Raw genomic sequence first — 26,079 nt, 5'->3', positions numbered from 1 at the left:
TTAATTTATGGTAGATTCAATTAGCTCATATTATTCTGCTTTCCTTGATACAGATGGATATACAATTTGGATTTAACTTTAAATTCATAATATCCACAAGTAAAGACTTAGAAAATAACAAAAGCATGCTTAAATCTGTCTAGTTAATTGAGTTAATTTTTGTTTGTAGCAAATGAAGAAAAGAATATAGAAAATTAAGACTAGCAAAGTGTGCAACTCACTACAAGTTGATACAGTGACTTTTTTTTTTTATCATTAGGACTATTAGGTGATCTGCTACTATACCATGAGCATATATCTGTGATAGCACTCATTTTTTTTCAAAATACAGGAGTTATAATTTCAACAACTGACAATACTGGGCAAATAAATAAAGCAAATCTTATAAACTCATTGTATTTTGGAATATCATAGCTAGTAAGTGCTAGAGAGATCATTTAGATAAGCCTTTTACTCCTATCAGAGTAGAAGTTAAGAGATCCAGTGAAAGCATTGTTTTGTCACATTCATTTTTGCAGTTAGTTAAGATAGACTTCAACTTTCTTTCTCCTCCTCCTCCTCCCCCTCCTCCTCCTCCTCCTTCTTTTTCTTCTTTTCTTCTCCTCCTCCTTCTCTTTCACCTTCTCCTCTTTCCCCCCTCCTTCTCTCTCTCCCTCTTCTTTTTCTTGTACTTCTTCTCTTTCTTCTCCTCCTTCTTTTTCTTTTGTTCGGAATCATTTCACTTAATTCATTCCTAATAAGGGTATATTATTGATTGATTGATTGAAGCAGGGTTATCTCTGTGGATTCGTACCTAAATGACAAATACACTGCTGCCATTTTCTTCCTTATTGTATGTGTTTTGCTTATTCATTTGATAGGACAGAGAGAAGTTGAGGAAAAAGGGGGAGATTGAGAGGGAAAGAGAAATAGAGGCAATCTCAGTACTATTTCACCACTAATGAAATTTCCCTCCCTACAGGTGAAGACCAAGAGTTTGAACCCTGGTTCTTACATATTGTAATCTGTGTGCTCAACCAGATGCACCACCACCCAGTCCCTTAAAATTCATTTATTTCGGTGCCAGCGGTAGTGCAGCTGGTTAACCGCACATGGTGCAAAGCGCAAGGACCTGCATAAAGATCCCAGTTTGAGCCCCCAGCTCCCCACCTGCAGGGGAGTGGCTTCACAAGTGGTGAAGTAGGTCTGCAGGTATCTGTTGTTCTCTCCCCCTCAGTCTCCCCCTTCTCTCTAGATTTCTCTCTGTCCTATTCAACAACAATGACAGCAATAACAACAATAATAACAACAATAAACAACAGGAGCAACAAAAGGAAAAAATAGCCTCCAAGAGCAGTGAATTCATAGTGCAGGCACCAAGCCCCAGCAATAACCCTGGAGGCAAAATATATATAATTTATTTCTTAATTGGCATAAATTGGAAAAGAGTACAATTTACCAAGTATTATAAATAGAAGCTGTTATATACTAAAGGATTTTTTTCATTAGCACTGTGGATCACATTTAAATATATATTAATAAAGTGAATTACGGCAGACCTCTAGGTAGCTTAATGATGAGGATTGACCATGTTTAATGTGCAACTACATAATGATAGTGTGATTCAGTGTTATATGGTATCAATCTAACTTGACAACTTCCAAAGTTGAGATTTAAAAAGTGACCCAAATTTTAGTAGAACCTCTGAACACCAAAGGTTAGTGGAATTTCCTGGTTGTTGAATGTATTCATGTCCAAGAGGAGTGACATGACCTGATTTCACAGAGAACAGGCACAGAAGTCCTGTGTGTAGAATTCTCTGAAACCTTGCCTTAAATGTTTCATCATTTGAATCATCTGATTTTTATTCTTTACAGTAGAGTTCTAACTGTAAGTATTAGCACATTTCTAAGTTGTTAGTCATTCTGGAATGTTATCAAATCTGAAGGGAGTCACTATAGTTCCTAAATGTATGGTTCGGTAATCAGATATTTAGATGACCTAGGGTCTGGCTAGTCATGTATCTTCCCGGTTTTGTTTGTTTGTTTGTTTGTTTTTAATAAAGGCCATACTATCTCATTATTCTGATACTATTTAACCACCCAAGGTTCTCTATTATGCATAATACTTTCCTCTACTATAAGAATAATAGAAAAGAGGAGACTATTTGTAGCAACTTTTTCAGTGGTGTTTTTTTTTATTATCTTTATTTATTAGTTGGATAAAGACACCCAGAAATCAAGAGGGAAAGGGAAGACAGAGAGACAGAGACACACCTGCAGTACTGCTTCACCACTCACAAAGCTTTCCCCCTGAAGGGGGTAACTGGGGGCTCTAACACTGGTCCTTTCTCATTGTAACATGTGTACTTAACCAGGTGCGGCCACCACCTGGGCCCAGTGGTGTTAGTTTTTATCATTCTATTTAATTCAGTAATTTGTCTATCTGGCATTAGAATTGCCCTTTCAGGGGAAGAACAGACAATTTTTCTTCTCAAACAATCGAACTGCCTTAATAACCTGGAGAACAGTGTGCTATCATTAGCATGAATGGGGAGCAATAGTTCCTTTAGTTTAGGCAGATGGAAATGTTTTCAATTCTCACACCCCATGACATTTTTGTGGAGTTCAGATATTTTCAAAATTGCAAAAAGCCATCTGGCCAAAAAATATCTTGGCCCTGTTAACCTTTGCCCATTTCTATTTCTTAGCTTTCTCATCACTGGTAAACTAAATTTGTATTAAGTTCAACAAAAAATATCTAATAATATGTGAAGTACGTAGTATTTTTGAGAGACACAATTTTATTAACTATGAATTTTATAATGTTGCAAACTGAATGTGGAAGCAGGAAATATTGGTTATAGACTCACCTGGGCTCAGGAATATATGATCTTTTCCAAAAGGTTCATATTAGCCAAGTTATTGCCACTTCATATCATAACTGCCTTTACCGATTAATTTTTTAAAGAGCGGTAGAAAGCAGGTGATAATAGACGCAAGCCAATATTTAATGAGGGCAAATTATCTAGCACTTCAAGTGCACAGATGACTTTGTCCCCTTAACTCCTTGTAAGTCCCACACAGCCTGTCTCCCTTCCCTTTCCTGTTGCTACAATTCTGTTGCCTGTTCCCTTTTCTTATTTTAAATTTTGGGCTCTTGTGTCTTAAAATTCTTAGGATTGCTTTTGCACTGTTTCTGTCTCACTTTTTTCCCCCTTCACTTTTTTTTTATTATCTTTATTTATTTTTTGAATAGAGACAGCCAGAAATCAAGAGGGAAGGAGGGATAGAGAGAGTGAGAGACAGAGAGAGACACCTACAGCACTGCTTCACCACTTGTGAAGCTTTCCTCCTGCAGGTGGAAACCAGAGACTCGAACCTGGGTCCTTGCCCATTATAACATGTGTGCTCAACCAGGTACACCACCACCCGGCCCCTCCCCTTCACTTTTATTCATTATGTTCCTTTGAAAAGTTTTCTTGAGTAAATGTTTCTGAAGAATAAATTAGAAAACTAGATTTAATTGTAGTCAGAATTTAGTATATAAAAATGGGTAAATGTAGAAAGAAACTTGATTTTTTAAATTAAATCACGCTGCCAACAGCACACAACAATTCTGTTAGAGAAAAATTCTTCTAGTTTTTTTTCCTGCTGGAGAAGTATAGGATGAACTGAAATCCTAGTAGGCAGAATATATATTAATAGTTGGCATTCTTTCTTAGCTAAAAATGGGTTTTTTAATTCAGAGGAAAGTATATTTTTTATATTTCTAAGCACTGGAGACTTATTGTCATACTTATAAAGAGAAAAGTCAATATTTTGTGTGTTTTCTGTTACAAAAGGAACACCTCTAGATAGAGAAGATATCAGGATCAGGTAATTGCTATTATCTAGACTTTTCTGGAACTATATCTAAAGGTTAGTTGATTGCTGTAGCATTTCTTATCTCTTTTATCCCTTTGGAAGTTTGAAAGGGATTTTTCCCTATCATCACAGAATTTGAAACTATTGCAGAGAAGGTACATCTTTTATCGATTACTTCTTGTATCTTTTGTAATCTAATTTTTAATAATTATGATTAAACAAATAAATTCAACTTTGTTCAGTCACTGGTCACTATTATATTTTATTACCTGTGTGCAGAGTCCTTTAACATTTTTGTCTTTGGGTAATAGTAACACTGAAGCTCCCAGAGTAAAAAAAATAATGTCTTAAATTACGTTCATTAGCTCAGTTCCAAAAAATGTTCCCTCACTGTGCAATGAAAACAGGCAAAAATAAATAATAAAGATTTTTGTTCTTTTTTTTTTTTTTTTTATACAATAGTACTGCTTAGTTCTGGCTGATGGTGGTATTGGTAATTGAACCTCGGGCTTTCAGTGGCTAAGGTATGAAAGTCTTTTTGCTTAACTCCCCAGACCAAAGCAGATTATTTAAAAAAAAATGTGTTAACTAAAGCAAGGCATTGGCATACCTGGATAGTGCATCTATTATAGTGCTCAAGGACCCAGGTTCAACCCCTTAGTCCCTACCTACAGAGAGGGGAACTACAGGAGTGATGAAGCAGTGTTTCCGTTGTCCCATTCTCTCTCCCTATCTATCTCCCCCTTTGTTCTCCATTTATCTCTGTCTTTACCCAATGAATAAACAAGTAACAATGAAAAGAAGAGAAAAAAGAAATTATTATTTGAAAAAATAAAAGTAAACTAAACATATTTAGCTGCTGTATTTTGTGGTATTTGAATATATTAATGTTTTCAGTATGTTTTCTTTTTTTAAGTTTTTTAATTATCTTTATTTATTTATTGGATGGAAACAGCCAGAAACTGAGAGGGAAAGGAGTGATAGGGAGAGTAGTATAGAGACACCTGCAGCACTGCTTCGTCACTCACAAAGTTTTCCCCTTGCAGGTGGGGACAGGGGAACTTGTACCTGGGTCTTTGAGCATTGTAACATGTGTGCTCAACCAGGTGCATCACAACCCCATCCCCTTTCAGTGTGTTTTCTTTCTGGAAAGTAGATTCAGATGGTTCTGTTTTATCTTAAACCTATACTACTTGAAGGTATACTGATGCCAAGCTCTTTCAGACAAGTGATGAAATAACTTCTGACATCTTCATTGGCAAAATAACCATACTTACAGGTTTGTAATAACTAAATGCCACTTCAGATAAATTAAAATGCAATAGAAGTGTATGTTTATTCCTAATCTTTTTCTGACCTATGCTTCTAGGGTGGTTTTAATTTCTTGTAAATATTTTTATAGAGTTTTGCTTACACCTTATACCTAATTTAGAATAATTGATACTTGTTTTTGGATAGTTATGAAAACTTAGAGTGGGTTAAATGATTACATAAAAAAAACATCAAATTATATTACTTTCTTAAGTAGCTCCTACAACTAAATGGAAACATATAGTATTTTCTTTCTTTGGTTCTGTGGCCCTAGGATTTAATGTAGGACATCAAGTGTCAGTGCTGAAAGGATGCCAAGATCTGAATAGAGTGAGTGCCTTTGGCTATTATTATTTTTTTTTATAACTCTGTCATCCTAGTTGTGCTATTGCTGAACAGACAAAAGCAAATGAAAAATGTTAGCTAAAGGGATCTTGTTTCTTCTAGAACAAAAGCATCAAGCTTACTGTAGGCAATATGACATTATCCGAAGTCACCAAACATGTTAAGAATAATGAATATTTTTAGATTGGTTAATATAGATGTAGCAAATTCATTTGTGTGCCAACTTTCTTCTTCTTTAAAAAATATTTATTTATTTATTTATTATTGGATAAAGACAGAGAGAAAGAGAGAAATGGAGAGGCGGGGGAGACCAAGAGACACCCACAGCCCGGCTCCACCACTTTTGAAGCTCCTCCCCTCCCACACGTAGAGTCCAGGGACTTGAACCCAGAACCTTATGCACTGTAATGTGATTTAAAAGCAAGATTTCTGAGTCCTTTCATATTGAAGTTTTTGTAAAAATTCTATGCTGATTATAGTTCTTTTTGGTGGAGCTTGGTTTTATGAAAGTGAACTGCTTTTGATTCTGTGCCTTTATCATTCATAACATTGAGTTGGCGATTTAACATCTTTACCCTTCAAATCAAATTATTTTTTCCTATCATTTGCTCTGCTTCCTTGCTTATCAAGCTTGATTACACTTGCCTTTCTCTACTTTGAGCTATGCGATCTGAAAGTGAAATAGGAAAAATATATATTGCACAAGGTTAGAGAGAAATATATATATATTTAAAATTTTTTACTTTTGCATATTGGAAACGTGTAATTTTGGGTGTTTTTTGTTGTTGTTGTTGTTATGATTAGAAAGTGCCAAAATAAAATTTGAGCAACTAAATGCTGATTAAAAATTCTTCACTTTAAACAGAAAGGAACATTTTATAAGTCATCTAAATGACTCTTCAGGTGTGATAATTAGTATAAAATTGGATACCAAATGAATTCTTCTTGAAAATTAATTTTACCTAAGTTTTATTTTACCATTGTAAATACCAGAGAAAAAAGTGAAATGAAGTTGAATACCATTTGACCCATGCCCTACTGCCATTAGAAATTGAACTTAGGGAGTCGGGGGGTGGGGGGTAGTGCAGTTGGTTAAACGCACATGGTGCAAAGTGCAAGGACCAGTGTAAAGATCCCAGTTCTAGCCCTTTTTTTTTTTCTTCCCTCCTCCAGGGTTATTGCTGGGCTCGGTGCCTGCACCATGAATCCACCGCTCCTGGAGGCCATTTTTTTTCCCCCTTTTGTTGCCCTTGTTGTAGCTTCGTTGTGGTTATTATTGCCCTTGTTGACGCAATTCGTTGTTGGATAGGACAGAGAGAAATGGAGAGAGGAGGGGAAGACAGAGAGGAGGAGAGAAAGATAGACACCTGCAGACCTGCTTCACCGCCTGTGAAGCGACTCCCCTGCAGGTGGGGAGCCGGGGCTCGAACCGGGATCCTTACGCCGGTCCCTGCGCTTTGCGCCACATGCGCTTAACCCACTGCGTCACCGCCCGACCCCCTTGGCTCCCTCCCTGTGTTATTGTGCTATGTAATAGTTTGTTTTGTGTAGCTGTGTTGTGTAGTGGTGTAGTGGTGTTGTGCTGTTGTGTAGTTGTGTTGTGTAGTTGTGTAGTAGTTTATTTTTGTGTACTTGTGTTGTTGTGTAGTTGTATAATGGTGTTGTGTAGTTGTGTTGTGTAGTTGTATAGTTTTGTTTTGTGTAGTTGTGTAGTTGTGTTGTGTAATTGTGTTTTTTGTAGTTATGTATTTGTGTAGTTGTGTTGTGTAGTTGTGTTGTGTAGTTGTGTTGTGTTGCTTCACAGGCGATGAAGCAGATCTTTCTCTCCCCCTCTTTGTCTTTCCCTCCTCTCTCGCCATTTCTCTCTGTCATACCCAACAATGAAGACAAACAACAATAACTACAACAAGGGCAACCAAAAGGGAATAAATAAATATTTTTTTTAAAAAAAGAAATTGAACTTAGTTGTCATACCTTTGCAACAATTCAATTTAAGGGGAACTTTATATAGATGACATTATAGACTTATGTACTTACATTATCTTTAAGGAGTCAGTTTGTTTCCCCTAAAAGGACATACTGTAACTTTAATTCCTGTAAGTATGCCCTTATTTTGAAGCAGTGTCTTTGTATATATAATCAAATCAAGGTGAGATTACATTTCAGTTCTGATGACTGTTACCTTTATAAGAGAAAAGAGATTAAGGCACAGAGAACATAAGAGAAAGTTATGTGTTCCTTGTTTTTTTTTTTTCTTCCCCCAAGCAGTCCAGGGAACTAATACTCTGCTCTTTATTGCTTGGGCCTCACACATGTCTGATTTCACTTCTCCTGGATGTGTGTTTATTCAAATATAGAAACTGAGAAGAACATAGAAAGAGGGAGACACACCACAGCACTAGAGTTTCCCAAGTGGTATCAGGGATTGAACCTGGGTTACTTATGGTAAGGAATATATCCTAAAGAGTGAGCTATTTCTCCAACTCTGCACCTTTTGTTCAATGAAATTGAAACATTCCCAGATAAAATTATTATTATTATCAAGCTCCCACTCCCTATCTACAGTAGTCACCTCTTCAGCTTTCTGTAAACTAAATTCATGATGAAATTTGACTATATTACTACGGTTAGATGTTAAGACAATCTGAATGTATGGAAATAGTTTACATTAGTTTTGAGTAGCTGAAGTTGTCCTTCTCGTGTGACTGAAAGGCTTGTTGTTCCATTGATTTCTCTAATGACTGTGGCCTAAACAAAGCAAGATTGTTCTGGTCTTTTTCCCAGTTTTTAATGTATGTCTTGCTTAACTTCTGAATGTGTGTGATCAGTAAAATACTTTTTAAAAATATTTATTCATTTCCCTTTTTTTTTTTTGCCCTTGTTTTATTGTTGTGGTTATTATTGTTGTTATTGATGTCTTCATTGTTGGATAGGACAGAGAAACGGAGAGTGGAGGGGAAGACAGAAGAGAAAGATAGACAGCTGCAGACCTACTTCACCACTTGTGAAGCAACTCCTCTGCATGTGGGGAGCTGGGGGCTTGAATTGGGATCCTTCTGCTGGTCCTTGTGCTTTGCGCCACCTGCGCTTAACCATTGTGCTACCGCCCGACTCCCAATGAAATATTTTTTATAATTACCAAGATTCTTAATTCACTATTCTTACTAAGTTGTTCATGCTAATTAAATTATTAAAACTACCATTATATCTGTTGAATGACATTTATCTAAGAGTACCATGTGAATTCATATGATAAATTCCAAGGCTTAGAGTGTTAATAAGCTAGCTGTCTATCAATTTGGTTTTTCATGGAGATTTCCCACCAGTTTCCATAAAAATTATTAGTAAATTGTTATTATGGTACTTATGCTTCTTAAATCTAAAATTCTGAGCTACTTTAAAATTGTGGCTACTGGCAGAATCTTTTTCACAGGAGTTAAATAAGTTTATATCTATGTTAGGAATTGGGATTTACTAAGTATTGGGGATTAAGATAAAAGATGACCATTGATTACCTTTCAATTGAAAATAGTTCAGCAATTTGGTTCGTGTAGCTTCCTACCCAAATTAAAAAAAAAAAAGTAGAGCATAGTGTATTTGGAGAATTGCATTCTACAGTACTACATTGTAAGAGAGACTGATCATTTTGAGAAATGAATGACTTGAATTGTTCTAAGATCATAAATTTCTTCAGTGTTGCGGAAAGAAAACATATAGACATGATAGTATAATTGATTTTCAGGGATACCCTATAGTATATTCACTGAATTTGTTTGTTTGTTTGTTTTGCTTAATACTAGAATCCATTAATAAAAATAGTGAAAATAAAAGAGCAGCAAACATTTTACTTTAACACGAGGGAAAAACCTGTTTATACACGAAACTTTCCAAAAGTGTAGTAAGTTAGCAAGTAAGGGGCTGGTCCAGTAGAATATGGTATTATTTGCTAGTTATTTCAGAATATTTAGGGGCTGGCTAAAGAGATGATGAGAGGAACATTGTTTCCTTTCATTCTCTGATTGGAGATCTTCATACCACCCTTAGGGTAGAGTTGGAGCAACTCTAGTTGAATATAGATACAGTGAAGACAGTATTGTAAAAGACAGTATAAACTTTGTAGAAAAATCAGAATGGCCTGCTTTTTGAAAAGGTTATATATGGTATACAGGCTGGATGTGAATATAAGACTCTCCTATATTTTCTTGATTTTTTTAAATAATTGTATTCTTTTATAATAAAGTATGTTAAGATAAATAATAATTATATTTAAATGATAGATTTTTAAAGAATATTGTGATATCATAATGTGGCTTAGAATTTCAAATCCAGGAGAACTTTAAGGAAGATTTAATATAAAATAACTTTCAGATGACAAGTTGTTTAAAGATTACATAATTCTTACCAGTGTAAAAGATACCAATAAATACTTAACAGTGCTCACTCTCAAGCTGCAGAAAGATTCAGTTAGCTTGCTAATTTTTAGGACCCACATGTAAGGAGAAGCTTCACAAGAAGAGCAGCAGTGATATAGGTGTTTCTCCTTCTCACTGTCTACCTCCCTCCTTATTTCTCTATGTCTCAGCCTCTATCTAAAGAAAAATGAAAAAATAAAAACTATCAGGAGTGGTGATGTGTTATATAGGCTCTGAAGCCCAGTGATACCCATGGTGCGGTAGGGTGGGTAGCAGTTTATAAAGATATGCAGTCAATATAATATATGTCTCTCTTTTGAGACATCCTTAGTTAAGATTTTAACTTTATTTAAAATATTCCAGATTGCTGATATCATAGATCTAATATCTTCTGTATTCTATCCTTAGTGAAATTAAGAATGTGGCTTTTTTTTTCCCCCAAGGATCAAATGGCAGTTTGTGTTGAGCCATAAGCTATTCTTGTCTAGTACTCTGAGTATTCACACTGAGAAACAGTTGTAAAGAGACTTCAGCTTAGTGCCAGAGAAGAACTACCTGTTAATAAAATTAGAGCCATTCTGATGTTGCATGCATCTACTAAATGTTGTGTCTAAAATTCATATGGTCCTTTTCTACTATCTGTTTTAAAGTAAATGAGGAGACATGTCTGATTTAGGAAATTGCAGTCCTATCCACAAATGCTAACTTAACATCATGGTATTTTACAAATATTTCTGGGCATACTCAGATCATGGGAAAAATGGGTGAAATAAAAGTTATTTTCTGTTTGGAATTTCTCCTTTGTCTAGGTGAGAATCTCCACCACAGTGTTCAAATAAAATACAATTAACTTAATAGTCTTTATACCACAGTTCTCCACTGAACTAGTGTGTATTTAATAGTAAAAGTTCTTTAATAGCATAAAAAGTCTTTATACTAATGGCCATGTCTTATGTTTATTATGTTTACTGTGCTTATAATATCTTTTAATAATTATGTATTCTAATAATTATATTTTTAAATATGTATTTTAATTCACAAGACAAATCATAACTCTGTTCAGCTCTGGCATATGATGGAAGCTCAGAGACTTCAGGAATAAAAATCTGATCAGATACCACATTAGCATTTCCCCAGCCCTCCTCTAATAGTCCTTAAATCCATCTTTTAAAATTAAACTTTAAATATTGTGACATAATGTTCCTTACTACAACAATTTACATACTAGATGATCTTAATTAAACTTCCTAGGGAGTAAAGTGGTGAGAAATTAGAAAATCTAGAGTGTCTGTTTCCTGTGGGTACTTCTACACATACTTTATTTTTAGTTCAAGTTTCCAACTTGAAACATAACAGAAAGCATGTTTCTGTTATCTGAGGAAAATAATATTGTGAGATCCTGATATTTAGAACTGTATCTGGTATTGTAGAAAACTAGTCCAAAGAAATGAGACATGCTGTTTTTTTCTATATCTATTTCTATATTTGAAAAGTTATTAAACTCTGTGTAACATATTAGTGAAATTTCTAAAAAAAAAAAAAAGGAGAAGAAGAACAAATACAATTAACAGTGGAAATAGAATTAGGTCAGTCCTAAATTCAAAGACACTGGCCCTAATTTTACATTATGTCTAGGTTTTTATGTACAAAACCATCAGGATACCTAGAGTCCCTTTCATATGGTATAATTGCCTTTTGTGAGATAGTTAAGAGGTAATGTTAATTTCACAGGAGATTATATTTTTGAAGCAGCTGATGTTAGAATTTCCTTCAAATATGTACTATATTAACCCTGAAGATAAAGGATATGTGTCTGAGTGTATGTCTGTACAGATTTTAATTGTGTGTGTGTTGAGAGTGGGGAGGCTGCAGAAAGGGGAACACATAGAGTGTGCTTCTATCTTTTTTTTTAGATCTATTATTTGCTACTTCTCCAAATCCCAGATATGAAAGACAAGGGAATGGATAGGAAACTGGGATTGAACTATAGAAGACAAGCTTGAAATATGCCAGACTAATAGTTGTAGCCATATAAATTAATCATGGTGCTGTAAATTTGTCCTAGTCATTTTCTTGTTCTTCTTTTTAAATATGTATTTATTTATTCCCTTTTGTTGCCCTTGTTGTTATTGATGTTGTTGTTGTTGGATACGACAGAGAGAAATGGAGAGAGGAGGGGAAGACAGAGAGCGAGAGAGAAAGACACCTGCAGACCTGCTTCACCGCTTGTGAAGCAAGTCCCCTGAAAGTGAGGAGCTGGGGCCTCAAACAAGGATCCTTCTCGCCATGTTCGCCTAACCCGGTGCCCTTAAGCCTCTGTGCTACCACCTGACTCCCTGTCCTAGTCATTTTCTACCATGCACACAATGCATTAAAATATCTAAAGTGAGAACATATCATTTGGAATCTGAACACAGTTTAGCATAATGGCATTCAAATATTATCAGGCAAAATTGTTAACTTAGTAATTGGGAACTTTTGTATATGTAAGTTATTTCTATACATTGATTTACTTTCACAGAAGTTCTTTTACTTGTGGAGATTATTTGATGAACCACTGTGATTTTTGTAGGGACAGATGTAGATGCTCACTTTTCATTAATTTTTAAAATAGTTTTACTAAAGAAAATGTTCAACTTCCTATATGGGCATCTGTAGTTTTTAATCATATGAAAAGTTTAATAGTGTTATATATTTATTTATTTTGCTACCCCATTTATTCACAAAGCAATCCTTGTCATCTATATTATATTAGCTTATTCTCCTAGAATGAAAGTATAATTTAGGACTTTTGAAAAAAATATTTTGTTTTATTTATTGGTAGAGACAGCTAGAAATCAGAAGGGAATGGAGAGACAGAGGGAGAACAAAAGAGAGACACCTGCAGCCCTGCTTCACTACTTGCAATGCTTTACCTCTGCAGGTAGGGACCAGGGGTTTGAACCTGGGTCCTTGCACATTATAACGTGTACACTCAACCAGATGTGCCTCCACCTGGCCCCTTCAGTTGGAACTCTTTAGAACCAATTCATACAGTAGACGCAAATTATTCAACAAAGATAAAATGTTAGAATGCACTGATTTATAATCCTAACCTGTTAATGTCAGCGTACTTACTCATAAGGGTGGATTGGTTCATGATTGAAGGAAAAAACATTCTTTAAAAAAATCTTAGAATTTTACAAGGTGTTCCTGTTAAGGTAAGAGTTCTGTTGTAAAGTAAATATAATCTTGGATTCAGAATGTAGGATAAGAGATAGATAATTGACTGTCCTGTACTTTTCTCTAGTGGAATGGATGAACAGAATAGCTTTATATATTGAGTCTATGTAATAAATTCATGTAAATAATGACAGAAAAGCCTTTGAAAAGTCTCTAGAAGAACCTCAAATCCCATGAATATATAGTGACTGTGTTTATTTTAAAATAACTTTATGTTTTATTTATAAGAATATGCAGTTTCTTTGTATTTTTGTTTTTGTAAACCAGTATTCACTGATCAAGAAATAACTGAAAGTTGACAAGTTCCTCATAGAATTTACTAATTCCCCTTAGGAAACTGAAATATGGATATTATAAAAAATACTTTGATAAGCACACTTAATAAATCTGGTACCATATCAGATTCTTCCTTCCTGAAATAATCACCTTTTTGTTACTTTTATGACATATTTAAAATAAGTTTGTTTTATCTGCACCTCAATCCCTCTGTCTCTTACACACACATTCTCTCTCTCTCTCTCTCTCTCTCTCTCTCTCCTTTTCCTAGATCTCTGGCATATGGTGATATGGGATCTTGAATCAAAGACATCTGACATGAGTCTATGCTATCTCCTTCTGCCCTAGGATTATTATTTCTCATAAGGTTTTTTCTGTTCTATGTTATTGTTATTATTATATTGGGAAACAAAATTAGTTACCTTATCTGAGACTAAGTTGATTTTGTTTGTTTTTTTTTTTTGGTGATTAATAACCATACAGTAAGTATTTACTGAATATAAGCAAAAGAAAATATTGTTGGATAGACTAATGAATTATAATTTTAACTTGATGCTTGTTAATGTAGATTTTGAATGTTATTTTGTTGTATAAGAACTGTGAAATATATTCTCTTTCATGTAAGGTAAGGAAATCAGTGGACATTCGGAGAGCTATAAACTTTAAAGTTGTATTGGTTATAGGTAAATTTTTCCATTCCACTTACATGGTTTCGCCAAGTAAATAGTATTTTTAATTATGTGATTTGAGTGCTTCTACCAGTGTTTTATTAATTTTATGTGAAGTAACAGGGAAGGTAAAATGCTATTGTTGTTACTAAAGCAATACTCTCTCACAGCCAATATAGATTCAAATTTAAGCAAATACACATGATTTGCTTTGAGCATACATACAAATTTATTCAACTATAACATAAATACATCCCTTTAATACTCTCTCCTATTGTATTTTTGAAGTGAATATTTGTCCTATTTTTTCCTGAAGAATGTTGTAGTTTTAAATGGACTCAGATCTACAGTATGCTTGTTCTATCCTCTCATGCATATTATCTTTATAAGAAGAATACCTGATACCTGAGCAAGTTCTTGCTGACCTATACAATACCGGCATCCCAATAGGTCATATTTCAGCTTGTATATATTTGATAAATAACCTGACTCTTAAAAAGCTCAGTCCATGATACTGAAACCCTTCATGATATATGAGCATGTCTTGCTGATAAATTTTAATGTCAGCCTCTGTGTGATAGTGATTCATCAGGTTGTTAAATTTGTTTGAGGAACACATTGAATTAACAAGTTTCATACTTTGGTTGTATTAAAATCAACATAGTTTGCCCTTTTGTTTTAAAGAGCTCATAACAATTACCTTCCACATTGTCAAAAATCGCTGGATTTTAGTTAGCAATTGCAATTGCTATCATAAAAGCAAATGTCTGACATGAACAAAGAAATAGTTGTGATTATAGTGCCAGAAGTATTTACAGGTCATTGGCATGTTGATAATATTCAGCAAGTTACTATAAGAAAAGTTAGATACTTGATTATGAATAGGCACAGCAGTGATTAACCTGGTAACTTATAGATATACAAAATTTACCTATAAAATTATAGCTAACTATATTAGATTGTTTGCTATTGTTTCAAAATATTGCCTGCCTTTTTTATGGTGGTGCAGGGGATTGAACTTGGGACTTCAGAGCCTCAGGCATGAGAGTCTCTTTATATAAGCATTATACTATCTAGCCCTGCCCCAAAATATTTTCTTTCAATATAAATATGTTTGAATTGCAGATATTTAGGATTTTGTCTGTAGATATAACAAAATTCATTGAAGAGCTTGACTTTTTTCCCAAGTATTTTTTTCTATAAGATATTCTTAAATAATTAGCAGTTTTGTCATTTCACCTCATGATGCTGATTTTTAATTTTTTTTGAGCTGTGCCTTTTAGGTGCCTTTACTATAGTCAGAACCACACTTAGTTTTTCTTTTAATCTAAATTAGTCATAGGTGCATTTCTTTTTATTATAAAAACTATTCTCTTAGTTTTTCTTGAACTCTATATATTATTTGAATTATGTAGTTTTTATTTGGTGTGAACTGAATATAATGAAAGTTATAACATTAAATTTGTTTTTAAGAAAAACCTATACTATTCTGAATTATTTTAAGTGAAATTCTAATCTTGGAAAATTCTGATCTTTTAAATTTCTATAATACATTGATATCCGGGGGGGAGGGGGTAAACCTATCTACATGATCATAACAAACTTTAAGTCAGTATCATCTATGTTGGTTGCTATATAGTTATACAAATTGCCTTCTTTGGGTGTGGAGAGGGTCAATATTTAATATATTCTTTTATTCTTACATTTATAGCACACCAATCTATTTGATTATTTGCTGGATACTGCAGCAAAACTCATCCCATATTTATAATCATAAGACTTGGAAAGTACAACTGGATCATAAGGCCTATTGGAATTTGGCAATATTTTCTGCAAAGTAAACAATCTAAAATTGAGCTACAAGTAACTAATAATGTAAAACTTTTAGTTCTTCAGATGTTGAATTTTTACTGATTTAATTTATAATTAAATCCACTCTAAAACACTGCTTGTTAAGAAGAAAAAAAATTAAGTAAATGCATAATTACCTTGAGAATTTGTTTCCCTTTGTAACTAAGGTATAAAATACAATATTTTTATTATCTTTTAGTATTGATAAAATGCCTTCTAAAATTCACCTTTATGCATTAAAAATCTAGTTATGTAACCCAACAAAATAGTTTATTCTTAATTCTCCAGGTTTCAACATAGAAAAGTATATTTTAAATGCTATCTCTTAAATGATATGTGGTCAAGTAACATTTCCCAGAAATTATTCTTTATTTAGAAACAAAAACAAGACAAAAGCAATTGATTTTAATCCAAAATGTATTTTCCTTATAAAAGAAGTCCACATACTCACTGTGTCTACTCTACAGAATTTGCCCATTTTTTTGTTTTTACACCACGTGTCAATTCAAGTTTATCTGTTCACTGCAAAAACTCGTGGCTAATATGTGTAATACAACACAGGAGGAGGTATTGCTCAGTTCAACTACGTTTATACACTTAAAAAAAAATACAGAAATGTTGTCCACTTTTACTGTAGACAAGACATAAAAGTTACATGAAAGAAAGTTCTAGAAAATGGAATTATTTTATTTGGTTGCCACAGTACCCTTTGAAGCCAGTTAATTTAAAATGCTGAACTTGTACATTTTCCCACTGATCAGGAGCAGCACTGGTGAAACTTACACTTATTTTCTAGAAAGTAACATTTCTCTGCTTTTTAAAAAAGAATAACAGTAGTTCTTCTCCATGAAATAGGTTTAGTTGGCTGCTTTTAGGACACATTTGTCGGCACACCTATAACAGTTGCATTCACTTCCAATGCTGTACTTTTGTCTTTGCCTGCTTCCCAGAGGTTGATTAGAGGAGGATAAAGCTCACTGAATGCAAAGGTTGGTTTCTTTAAGTAGTTCCTCATGTATCTACTTCCACCATCAAAATTCATTTCTTGAGAGAGGCATGTGAAAAGACATATCATACCAATAATCCCCAGGAAGCCACCAATGCAAGCCATAAATGCAGTGTTACTCTTTTCATATTCTTTTTGATCATGTTCCAAACTTTTTGTAGTGACATTTATGCATTGTTTTCTGTGTTTTTGGTAGATGGTGGGGATGTCAATACAAACTTGATACTCGGTTGATGGGCTCAGATGAGTAAGATTGTATACCTTGACATCAGATGGTATTCGAGCACTTTGGGCAGCATGAGAATTTTTGTTTCTGACAAACGCTGTCCACTTAACACTGGATTTGAGAATTTTAGAATTTGCTTTCCAAGATAACAGAATTGAATTGGCCTGAACATCTTTTATTTTAATATTCAAAGATCCATTGTTATCCTGGGGAAAAGATCCATCCACTTTGATCATAACAGACTTCAAGTCAGCACCAACCAGGTTAGTTGCTATACAAGTATATAAACCCCCTTCTGTTGGAGTGATGCCACTTATATCTAGTGTGCCTTCAGAATGGACATAGAACTTGTCCGTCAGAGTATTAGGCAAGAGCTTTTGACCAGAAGGTGTTACCCAGTAGATTTCAGGTTGTGGCTCTGCAGTAGCTCTACAGTGTAAGGAAACATACTTCCCAGTTTCTAAATCCAGATTAGAAGGAAAACTCTCAGGAGCTATGAGAGGGAGACAAATTTCCATCATTTCCCTGAAATGTACTTGCCGAACATTCTGGCCTTGGAATTCAGGTGGGTCCACACAAAACAGTGAATCTGGCTCCATAAATCGAATGTTGGTTTTGTTCATATTAATCCAACGAATGACACAATCACACCTAATGGGATTGCTATGTATGCTGATTTCTTTGAGGTTTGGCAGAGATTCAACTGTACCATGGTACAGGGCACTAAGAGCATTGCTGTTAAGCATGAGTGATTCCAGCTTGGGTAGTCTGAAAAATGCATTTGGATGAATGTAAGACAGCCTGGGATTATTAGTAGCTTCTATTTTTCTTAAATCTGGCAAGTTATCCACAGCCAGACCATCGATGGATATCAACTCAGGCATATTATTTATTCCCAGCTCTTTTAAGTGTAGCATATTGCTAAAGTCACCCCTCTGTATTCTATTAATGGGATTTTTATTTAGATCTAAAAATTTGAGGTTTATGACTTTTTGAAGAGCAACATGGGGTACTTTAATAAGTCTATTGTCATAAAAGGAGATGCTTTCTAAGTTTTCAAGACCAACCAATGCATTATCTGGTATTTCTGTGAGATTTATGCCAGCTATAACCAGGCTTCGAAGATTGATAAGTGGCTTAAAGTTCATGTCTTTGATTTGGATGATTGGATTGTCCCCAATCATCAGAATCTCCAGATTGGGAAGAGCATCAAACCACTTGCTGTTAATCATCTGCAATCTATTTGAATTCAGATGTAGTCGAAGAAGATTATGTAAGCCAATAAAGGCTCCAGGTGAAATTTTTGAAAGCAAGTTGTGGTTAATATAGAGTTCTTGTAAACTGCTCAGTTCAGACAGACATTTTTCAGGCAGTTCAGTAAGTTTGTTTTCTTCTAGGTACACAGAAAGAAGCTGAGGCATCTTTTTTATATTAATATTGGTGAGTGAAGATAAATTGTTTTGTGATAAGTCCAGGCCAGTAAGGTTTACTGGAAAGTCTGTGGAGTATTCAATTTCTGCAATATTGTTTGTCTGGAGAAGTAGTATCTGTGTGTCAGCAGGCAGTCTGGCTGGAAAATTAAAAAGACCTAGGTCATTACAATCCACTGTAGATGCTTCCATATAAATGGATCTGGGTGTAAACCAGGGCCTTATTTCACAAGTACATAGTTGTGGGCAATCCACTTTTTTATCTACAGCTTGTACTAGTGTTGTGATAGCTAAGCCAAGTAGCACATGAATTTGGAGTGGCATGTCCTTCATCTTAGCTTTCTTCTTCAGATGTTTAATGGGTCCTTAGGGATTCCACAGTCACTGCTAATAAGTTCGGTTAGAGGTGATTGATATGGAAAATAGTTGCATTTGTCAAATGATGAATGCCATAGAACTGCAGAGTTTTTCTTCATGGAAATACATGTCAGGGCCACAATTACCATGCCCAAAAATGTCATACATATTGGGAAATAGGAGGTTGCTGTCTTCTTAATGATAGAATATTGATGTATTTTTTGAAGATGGAGTATGTATAGATGGTCACAGGAAATTAAGTAACTCATTTATTCAGGAGTGCAATATTCAATCCCATGCTTTTTCAGTACTTGCAGGTATAGCAGCATGATGTTAACTAAAATAAAATAACATAAAGAAAAATAATTAATTCAAAAAATAATACCATAATTGATATTAATTACTTATTATTATTTAACACATAATATTTGAGTTTTATTTAGTTCAGTGTATTATGAGAACTTTATACTTGCTATAATTACTCTTGATATTTCCTGACCTAGACACTGGACAATCTAAGAAACTTAATCTCTAGAAAACTCTAACTCTAGCAGAGTCAAAAGACACCTAAGCTCCCTTCCTTCCTTCTTTCCTTTTTTTCCTTCCTTCCTTCCTTCCTTCCTTCCTTCCTTCCTTCCTTCCTTCCTTCCTTCCTTCCTTCCTTCCTTCTTTCCTTCCTTCCTTCCTTTTTTTTTTTTTTACTAGAGGACTAGAAATGTAAATGATGTGTAATTAGAAACTCCTCTGATCACATTTCATCATTTAAATAGCCACATGTTAAAAAAAAACACAAAACTACCTTTGTCCTGAAATTTTTTTGAAAGTAATAGATCTAAAAGTGGTAAGCAAAGTCATTTTACTACTTCTGGTCTGTGGGGGAAAAGTATAGGAAGCACAAAAGTGGAGAGTTTTGTTTGTTTGTTTTTGCTTTTATTATAATACCCACTTTTTCTTATGTCAATGGAAATAGTGTGATGTGTTTGCTAATGGACTTTTGGCAGGATAGAAATTTTTTTCTCTTTTTTTTTCTTGCAGGATAGTGAAATAGTAATAATCTCTAACATTTTAGCTCTTTATGGTTTTTCTAAGCAATTTCTTGTTCATTGTTTTATATTAATAATGACTTTGCAGTGTATGTTGGGGAGATAATTTAGTCCTAATTTTTCTGTAAGGATTATAAGCCTATCTGTTTGAGATCACATAGTTAATAAATGATGAGGTAGTTATAGAACTCATTTTGTTTTCAGACTTGCAGTTCTACATATTACAGTATAGATAAAATAATCAAAGCAAAGGTAGTATAGTGTTTTTATTTCTCAAGTTTAGGAAGTTAATTTTACTGATAGTGGCTAGCTTGTGGCTCACACTAATTAAGCATATAGATAACTAACATACACTGTCAAAGTAGAGAAGAAAGATCACAACACCAGCACTTTCTTCAGTGCCAATCACCTTTTATCAGGCTCCATGCTTTAAACTTGGACTATGGGCATGGCAATATATGTGCCTTACTTAATGAGGTATTTTTCTGTTCCTAATTATTGTTTTTATTATTTATTATTATTATTATCCCTCCTCTTCTTTTCTTTTCCTTTTTCCTCTTCTATTCTTCTGTTCTTTTTTCTTTTTGTGTAGCTGTTGTCACCAGAGTTGTACTTCTCTGGGACAGCTTTTTCAGAGACAGAGGCAAAGATATGGGGAAGATACTATAGCACCAAAGATTCTTCTCATATGTTTGGGTCTGGATTTGAATCAAGGTCATGTTCATGGCAAAACAGGAACACTATCCAAGTGAGCTATTTTGTGAGCCCTAAGTCTTTTTTATGTAAAATATTTTAGATGGTCACTATTCTAACTTTTTTTGTTGTTTTAAAAGCAACAGAACCTTATATTTAAATGAAATAAATTATTATTGCATATTATAAAATTTCAGAATATAATTTTAGTGTCACAGAAATGAAAACTGGCATCTCCAATGAAACATATTATATAGAAGCTCTTTGAAATGGTTTGAAAGAATGACTCACACAAAATCAAACTAACTGATTAGAGCTTCTCATGTTTACTCTTTCATTTATTTATCCATTCAGTCTTTCAACAAATAACTACTGGGAGCCTAGTATATGAGTGACTATAATTCTGTTTCTGATCTCTTTATCTTATAAGCTGCTCTTAATTGAAAAATTAAATTTGTTTTTATTGACAGTAACTTGACAGTTGGGGGAGCTGATTCAGAAAACCTTTTATTTAGAAAAATGAGAAGCATTTATTATGCCCTGTACATATGTGCTTTTTGAGTTCTTCTCACTGCATCTTTGTCTCTATTGACTCCGTAATATTTATTTAGCCTAAATGACAGTTAAATATTTAAAATATGTACAAAAATATTTAAAACATTTATGTTTCATATATATTATATGTAATTATATACTGACTAGCAGCATTAAAACTCATTTTTAGTTCAACTAGAAGAAAGCAAGTATAAGATTTCTCATATCTTACCATTGTGAACAATTGTAACTTAAGATTCCTTTTAGCTACACATGCAATTTATATTTAATGGAATTTTATATGCTACATTTTATGACAAATGCTATTTTTTAAATGTTTTTAATTTTTAATTAATTTATTTTCCCTTTTGTTGCCCTTGTTGTTTTTTATTGTTGTTGTAGTTATTGATGTCGTTGTTAGATAGGACAGAGATAAATGGAGAGAGGAGGGGAAGACAGAGAGGGGGAGAGACACCTGCAGACCTGCTTCACCGCTTGTGAAGCGACTCCCTTGCAGGTGGGGAGTCAGGGGCTCGAACCCGAATCCGCTGGTCCTTGCACTTCGCGTCACGTGTGTTTAACCGACACGTTATTTTTAATTGGTCAGAAAGTTCTACAGTCTTTAGCCTCATCAGTTTTCCAACATTTATGATTCATTGATTGAACATAATTTTTGGCAGGCATTATTACAGATACTGGAAAGTAAGTAATAAATAAAATGAAATATTTGACTGCCAAGTTTTCAGCTTTAAAGGAGTAAGTAGCAGGAGATGCTGCACAATAGTGTTGATTCAATAAAATGTGCACTACTGTGGAGGCATAAAGGAGAGAATACTTATTTTCCTTTTTTTCAGAATGAATTAATTGCTTGTATTTGTATGTCAACTTTCAGCAAATGGATAATGGTAAATTTTAGAGTGGTTTTATGAATGCTATATAAAATGTTTCATCTGTTAATAAACTGTTCATTGCAGAGAGAGAAAATTTGCTTTATATTATACATTATGGGTCAAGTTTATCAAGTAATTTTGTAATTTGGACAAGAACTTCATTTTCCTATGTCTGTGGTGGTTAGTCATAAATTGGGAGTGAGAGTGTTTTGCAGACACCTATCACAGGAAGGTGAGAGGTTGTACCTATGTGTCAACAGCTGTACTATAACCCATCAACACCCCAGTAATGTGAAAATAAAATAGAAATTGGGTTATATGATCTTTAAGGTTAAACTTACGTGATATTACTTTATGATCATGGAAGGGTCTTAAAAAGTTCCTGAAAGACATCTGTGAGTAAACTGATATATTTGATTTTGTTATTGCTGTTACTGGGGCCTTACCACCCTGGGCAGGTTTCTCCTCCCCAGTCTGCCCAAGAAATATGTACAGACAGAGACAGTGAATGATTTGGATGGTGCCAGAATTGAATCCAGGCCCTATGCATGGCAAAGCAGCACATTTTTCTGCCCACCTAATTTATTTGGTTTTTAAACTTTATGTTTAATTTTATCATGTTTAGATTCACTACTCTACCTAGTCCTATGTCATTAACACATTAGGTTCAGTGAATTTTCATCATTATGGGTCTTTTAAATTCTGTTAAATTAATTACTAGCTGTATTGTTATTTCATTTTTGTGTTTATTTCTACATGGTGGTAAATGAAGAATAAGATTACTTTAGTCATCAAATTAATTTGAAACTAAGTGCAAGGTGCATAAATTGCTTTGATTAAATAAACAAAACAAAACTTAGTTGTCAGTGACTATATATAGATAAATTAATATATACCATTTTGATATTTTCATAAAATGAAATATATTTTTTTATAATTTAGTTTTGGCATCTGAATAAATTTGGTATTTGTAAAATATGTTCTGCAATCATTTTTTTTTTCTTGTCATGGGAAAAGAACTTTGTTGGTTCATTTCAATTGTGAAATCTTTGTTCAGGTAAATTCTTACTTAGGTTCACAAGTATCTCCCTAGTGACTATGGATGGAACTGCTCCTAATAGCTTCTGATTTATTGCTGCCAATTAGCATTTTTACTCAAATAAATTCTGAAAATTTTAATCTGTCTCAATTTCAGTTTTAATACTGCTTAGCTCTACATCACCTTAAATATTATTAACACAATATGTGTGTCTTGGTTCTTCCCAGGAAGGTACACTGGATTTTTTTTTTTTTTTTTTTTTTTTTTTTTGGTGGTGGTTGCTCTTTTCCTGATAGTTGTACTTAGATAAAATTTAGAAGGCAGTTGAATGTTCCTGAGGGATTATAAGACTAAGGAAATCTCTCTCTAGGCCTAGTTTTCTTGTGAGATATAAATAAATTATTGATCTCTGAATCCAAGTATCACACAAACTGGAGTTTGGAAAAATTTTTCTCCAGTTTCCATACTGACAATGTCTAGAAAATCTCATAGAGATTTCTCATATAGAGGTGTCACTAAGAAGTGTGTCTGTAGGGTAAAGTTATTTTCACAAAATTTATTATTAAAATGTATATAATATATGCTAGTATTTTGAACGAACACTAGTTTTGAGACTAGGTCTTTTAGATTCTTATATATTCAGGTTCTAAAATAAAGTATTTTGAGATTCTCAAGCTGGCTAATTTTCTTATCCTTAATAATAGGAATCACTAACTTGTAAAAGAAAAAAAGAGAGAAGACATGGTATTGCTGTGTACTCATCATATTCAAGACCTTATGGTTGAAAATAGAGAATGCTAATGCAGGTCTTCAAAAAGCCATGTATTTTTTCCATTCCTAATGAACCTAGGCTTAGGTGATTTCCTTCAGTTAAAATGCAGGCATTATAATGAATCTTTGTTAAAAAATTTTTTTCTTGTTTATTTATTGGTGAAAGACAGAGAATTTGAGAGGGGAAGGAAGATAGAGATGACAAAGAGACTGGGACCTGTAGCACTGTTTCACCTCTTCTGAAGCTCCAACCCCCGCCCTTTGCAGGTGATGACCAGGGGCTTGAAACAGGGTCCTGTTTATTGGAAAGTGTGTATTCTACAGGGTGCTCCACTGCCTGATCTCTACAATGAATTTCTTATAGAGAAACTAGGAGTAACTTAAATAGTCTAATTCTCTTTTTTTAGATTCTGTTTCCCCCTAGAGACAGGCAGAGAAGAGTGTGAAAGAGAACATAGTTCCAAAGCTTCCTTCATTGAAATGGGGGCTGGGTTTGAATTTTGGCCAAGCACATGGCAAAGTAGCAACACTATCCAAGTAAACTAGGACCTTCCCAACCCCACCCCAAACCACTCCTCCACTCCACCCCACCTTTTTTTTTTCTTCTAGAACATTGATCAGCCCTGATTTATGATGGTAGGGTTCAAACCTGGGACCTCTGAGCTTGAGGCACAAAATACTCCAATTCTTTTTTTTTTTTAAGATTTTATTTATTTATTTATTTATTTATTTATTTATTTATATTTAAGAAAGGATTAATTAACAAAACCATAAGGTAGGAGGGGTACAACTCCACACAATTCCCACCACCCAATCTCCATAACCCATAGCTTTCCCATTCTCTATCCCTCTGGGAGCATGGACTGACCAGTCAACGCCCATGTTCAGCTGGGAAGCAATTACAGAAGCCAGACCTTCTACCTTCTGCAACCCTCAATGACCCTGGGTCCATGCTCCCAGAGGGCTAGAGAATGCAAAATACGCCAATTCTTAAAAATAATCTTGTCTGAATTTGAAGGAGGTTTTTTTTTTTCTCTTGTCATCTTCATTCCTTCTGTTTTCAGAATTTGAGGCTTGTCATATGTAGAGAGATTGATAGGGTAAAATAATACGGGACCAGAATATCTGTCTTTAAAAAATATAATAACTCCAGTGGCCAAGTTGTGTTGCACCGAGTAAAGCACACACATTAACTTGCATAAGCATGTTCTAAACCTCAGTCCCCACCTGCAGAGGAGAAGCTTTCATGAGTGTAGTATTGCTACACTAGCAGTATTGCTAGTAGCTCTCTCTTTTAAAAATTTATTGCTAGGAGTCGGGCGGTAGCACAGCGGGTTAAGCCCAAGTAGTGCAAAGCTCAAGGATGGCATAAGAATCCCAGTTCAAGCCCCCGGCTCCCCACCTGCAGGGAAGTCGCATCACAGGTGGTGAAGCAGGTCTGCAGGTGTCTATCTTTCTCTCCTGTTCTCTGTCTTCCCTTCCTCTCTCCATTTCTCTCTGTCCTATCTAACAATGAAAACAATTATAACTACAACAATTAAACAAGGGCAACAAAAGGGAATAAATAAATATAAAAAAAGATTTTAAAAAATTATTGCTGGTCCCATATTACTTTACCCTATCAATCTCTCTACATTTATGCTCTGTTGGGTATGCCATGGGAACACCCCACCCCGTTTCTCTATTTATCCTCATTCATTCTCAATTTTGTTCTCTAACAGAAGTGGAAAAAAAGAAAGGAAAGGAAGGGGAGGAGAGGGGAGGGAAGGATAAGGAAGGGAACAGAAAAGAGAAGAGGAATGGAAAGTACGTGGCTATCAGGAATGGTGGATTTGCTGAGTAGTTACTATGAAACAGCAATAACTCTGGTGGTAATTAAGAATAGTAAAATAAATAAAATAATTGCAAGGATGAAGTACATCCCCAAACATTAGATTTTCAGAAACAAATAATGGCATATCTATATCAGAAAAGTGTTGAAATTCTTTTATAATTGTCTTTTAGAGAATAGGGAAAGTAATCTGATTTTCAGGACTGTTTTAAATTGGTGTAGTCATTTCTGAATAGTCATAAATTACCAGCTTCTCATCATACTGTCATTTCTTATTATGAAAAGAATTCTGATTTGTATTTGTTTTTAATTATGGTTTTTGCTCAACT

At 34.2% G+C, this 26,079-nt stretch overlaps 2 protein-coding genes across 6 annotated transcripts in view; one reads left to right on the top strand and one right to left on the bottom strand.

The window, feature by feature from the left end:
- Positions 1 to 26,079, top strand: part of IMMP2L (inner mitochondrial membrane peptidase subunit 2) — a 777,851-nt gene that overhangs the window by 371,805 nt on the left and 379,967 nt on the right. The window lies entirely within an intron of this gene.
- LRRN3 (leucine rich repeat neuronal 3) overlaps positions 16,330 to 26,079 on the bottom strand; it is a 38,813-nt gene continuing 29,063 nt past the window's right edge. The window contains exon 2 of the mRNA XM_007516132.3: positions 16,330 to 19,286. Coding sequence (XP_007516194.1) covers positions 16,802 to 18,925 — 2,124 coding nt within the window. The 5' untranslated portion in view covers positions 18,926 to 19,286 and the 3' untranslated portion in view covers positions 16,330 to 16,801. The remainder of the gene's footprint in view (positions 19,287 to 26,079) is intronic.

The sequence above is a fragment of the Erinaceus europaeus genome, chromosome 8 (genome assembly GCF_950295315.1).
Source record: "Erinaceus europaeus chromosome 8, mEriEur2.1, whole genome shotgun sequence".
Taxonomy (NCBI): domain Eukaryota; kingdom Metazoa; phylum Chordata; class Mammalia; order Eulipotyphla; family Erinaceidae; genus Erinaceus; species Erinaceus europaeus.
Note: the sequence above shows the minus strand (reverse complement) of the source record. Positions and strands in the feature narration are given on the sequence as shown.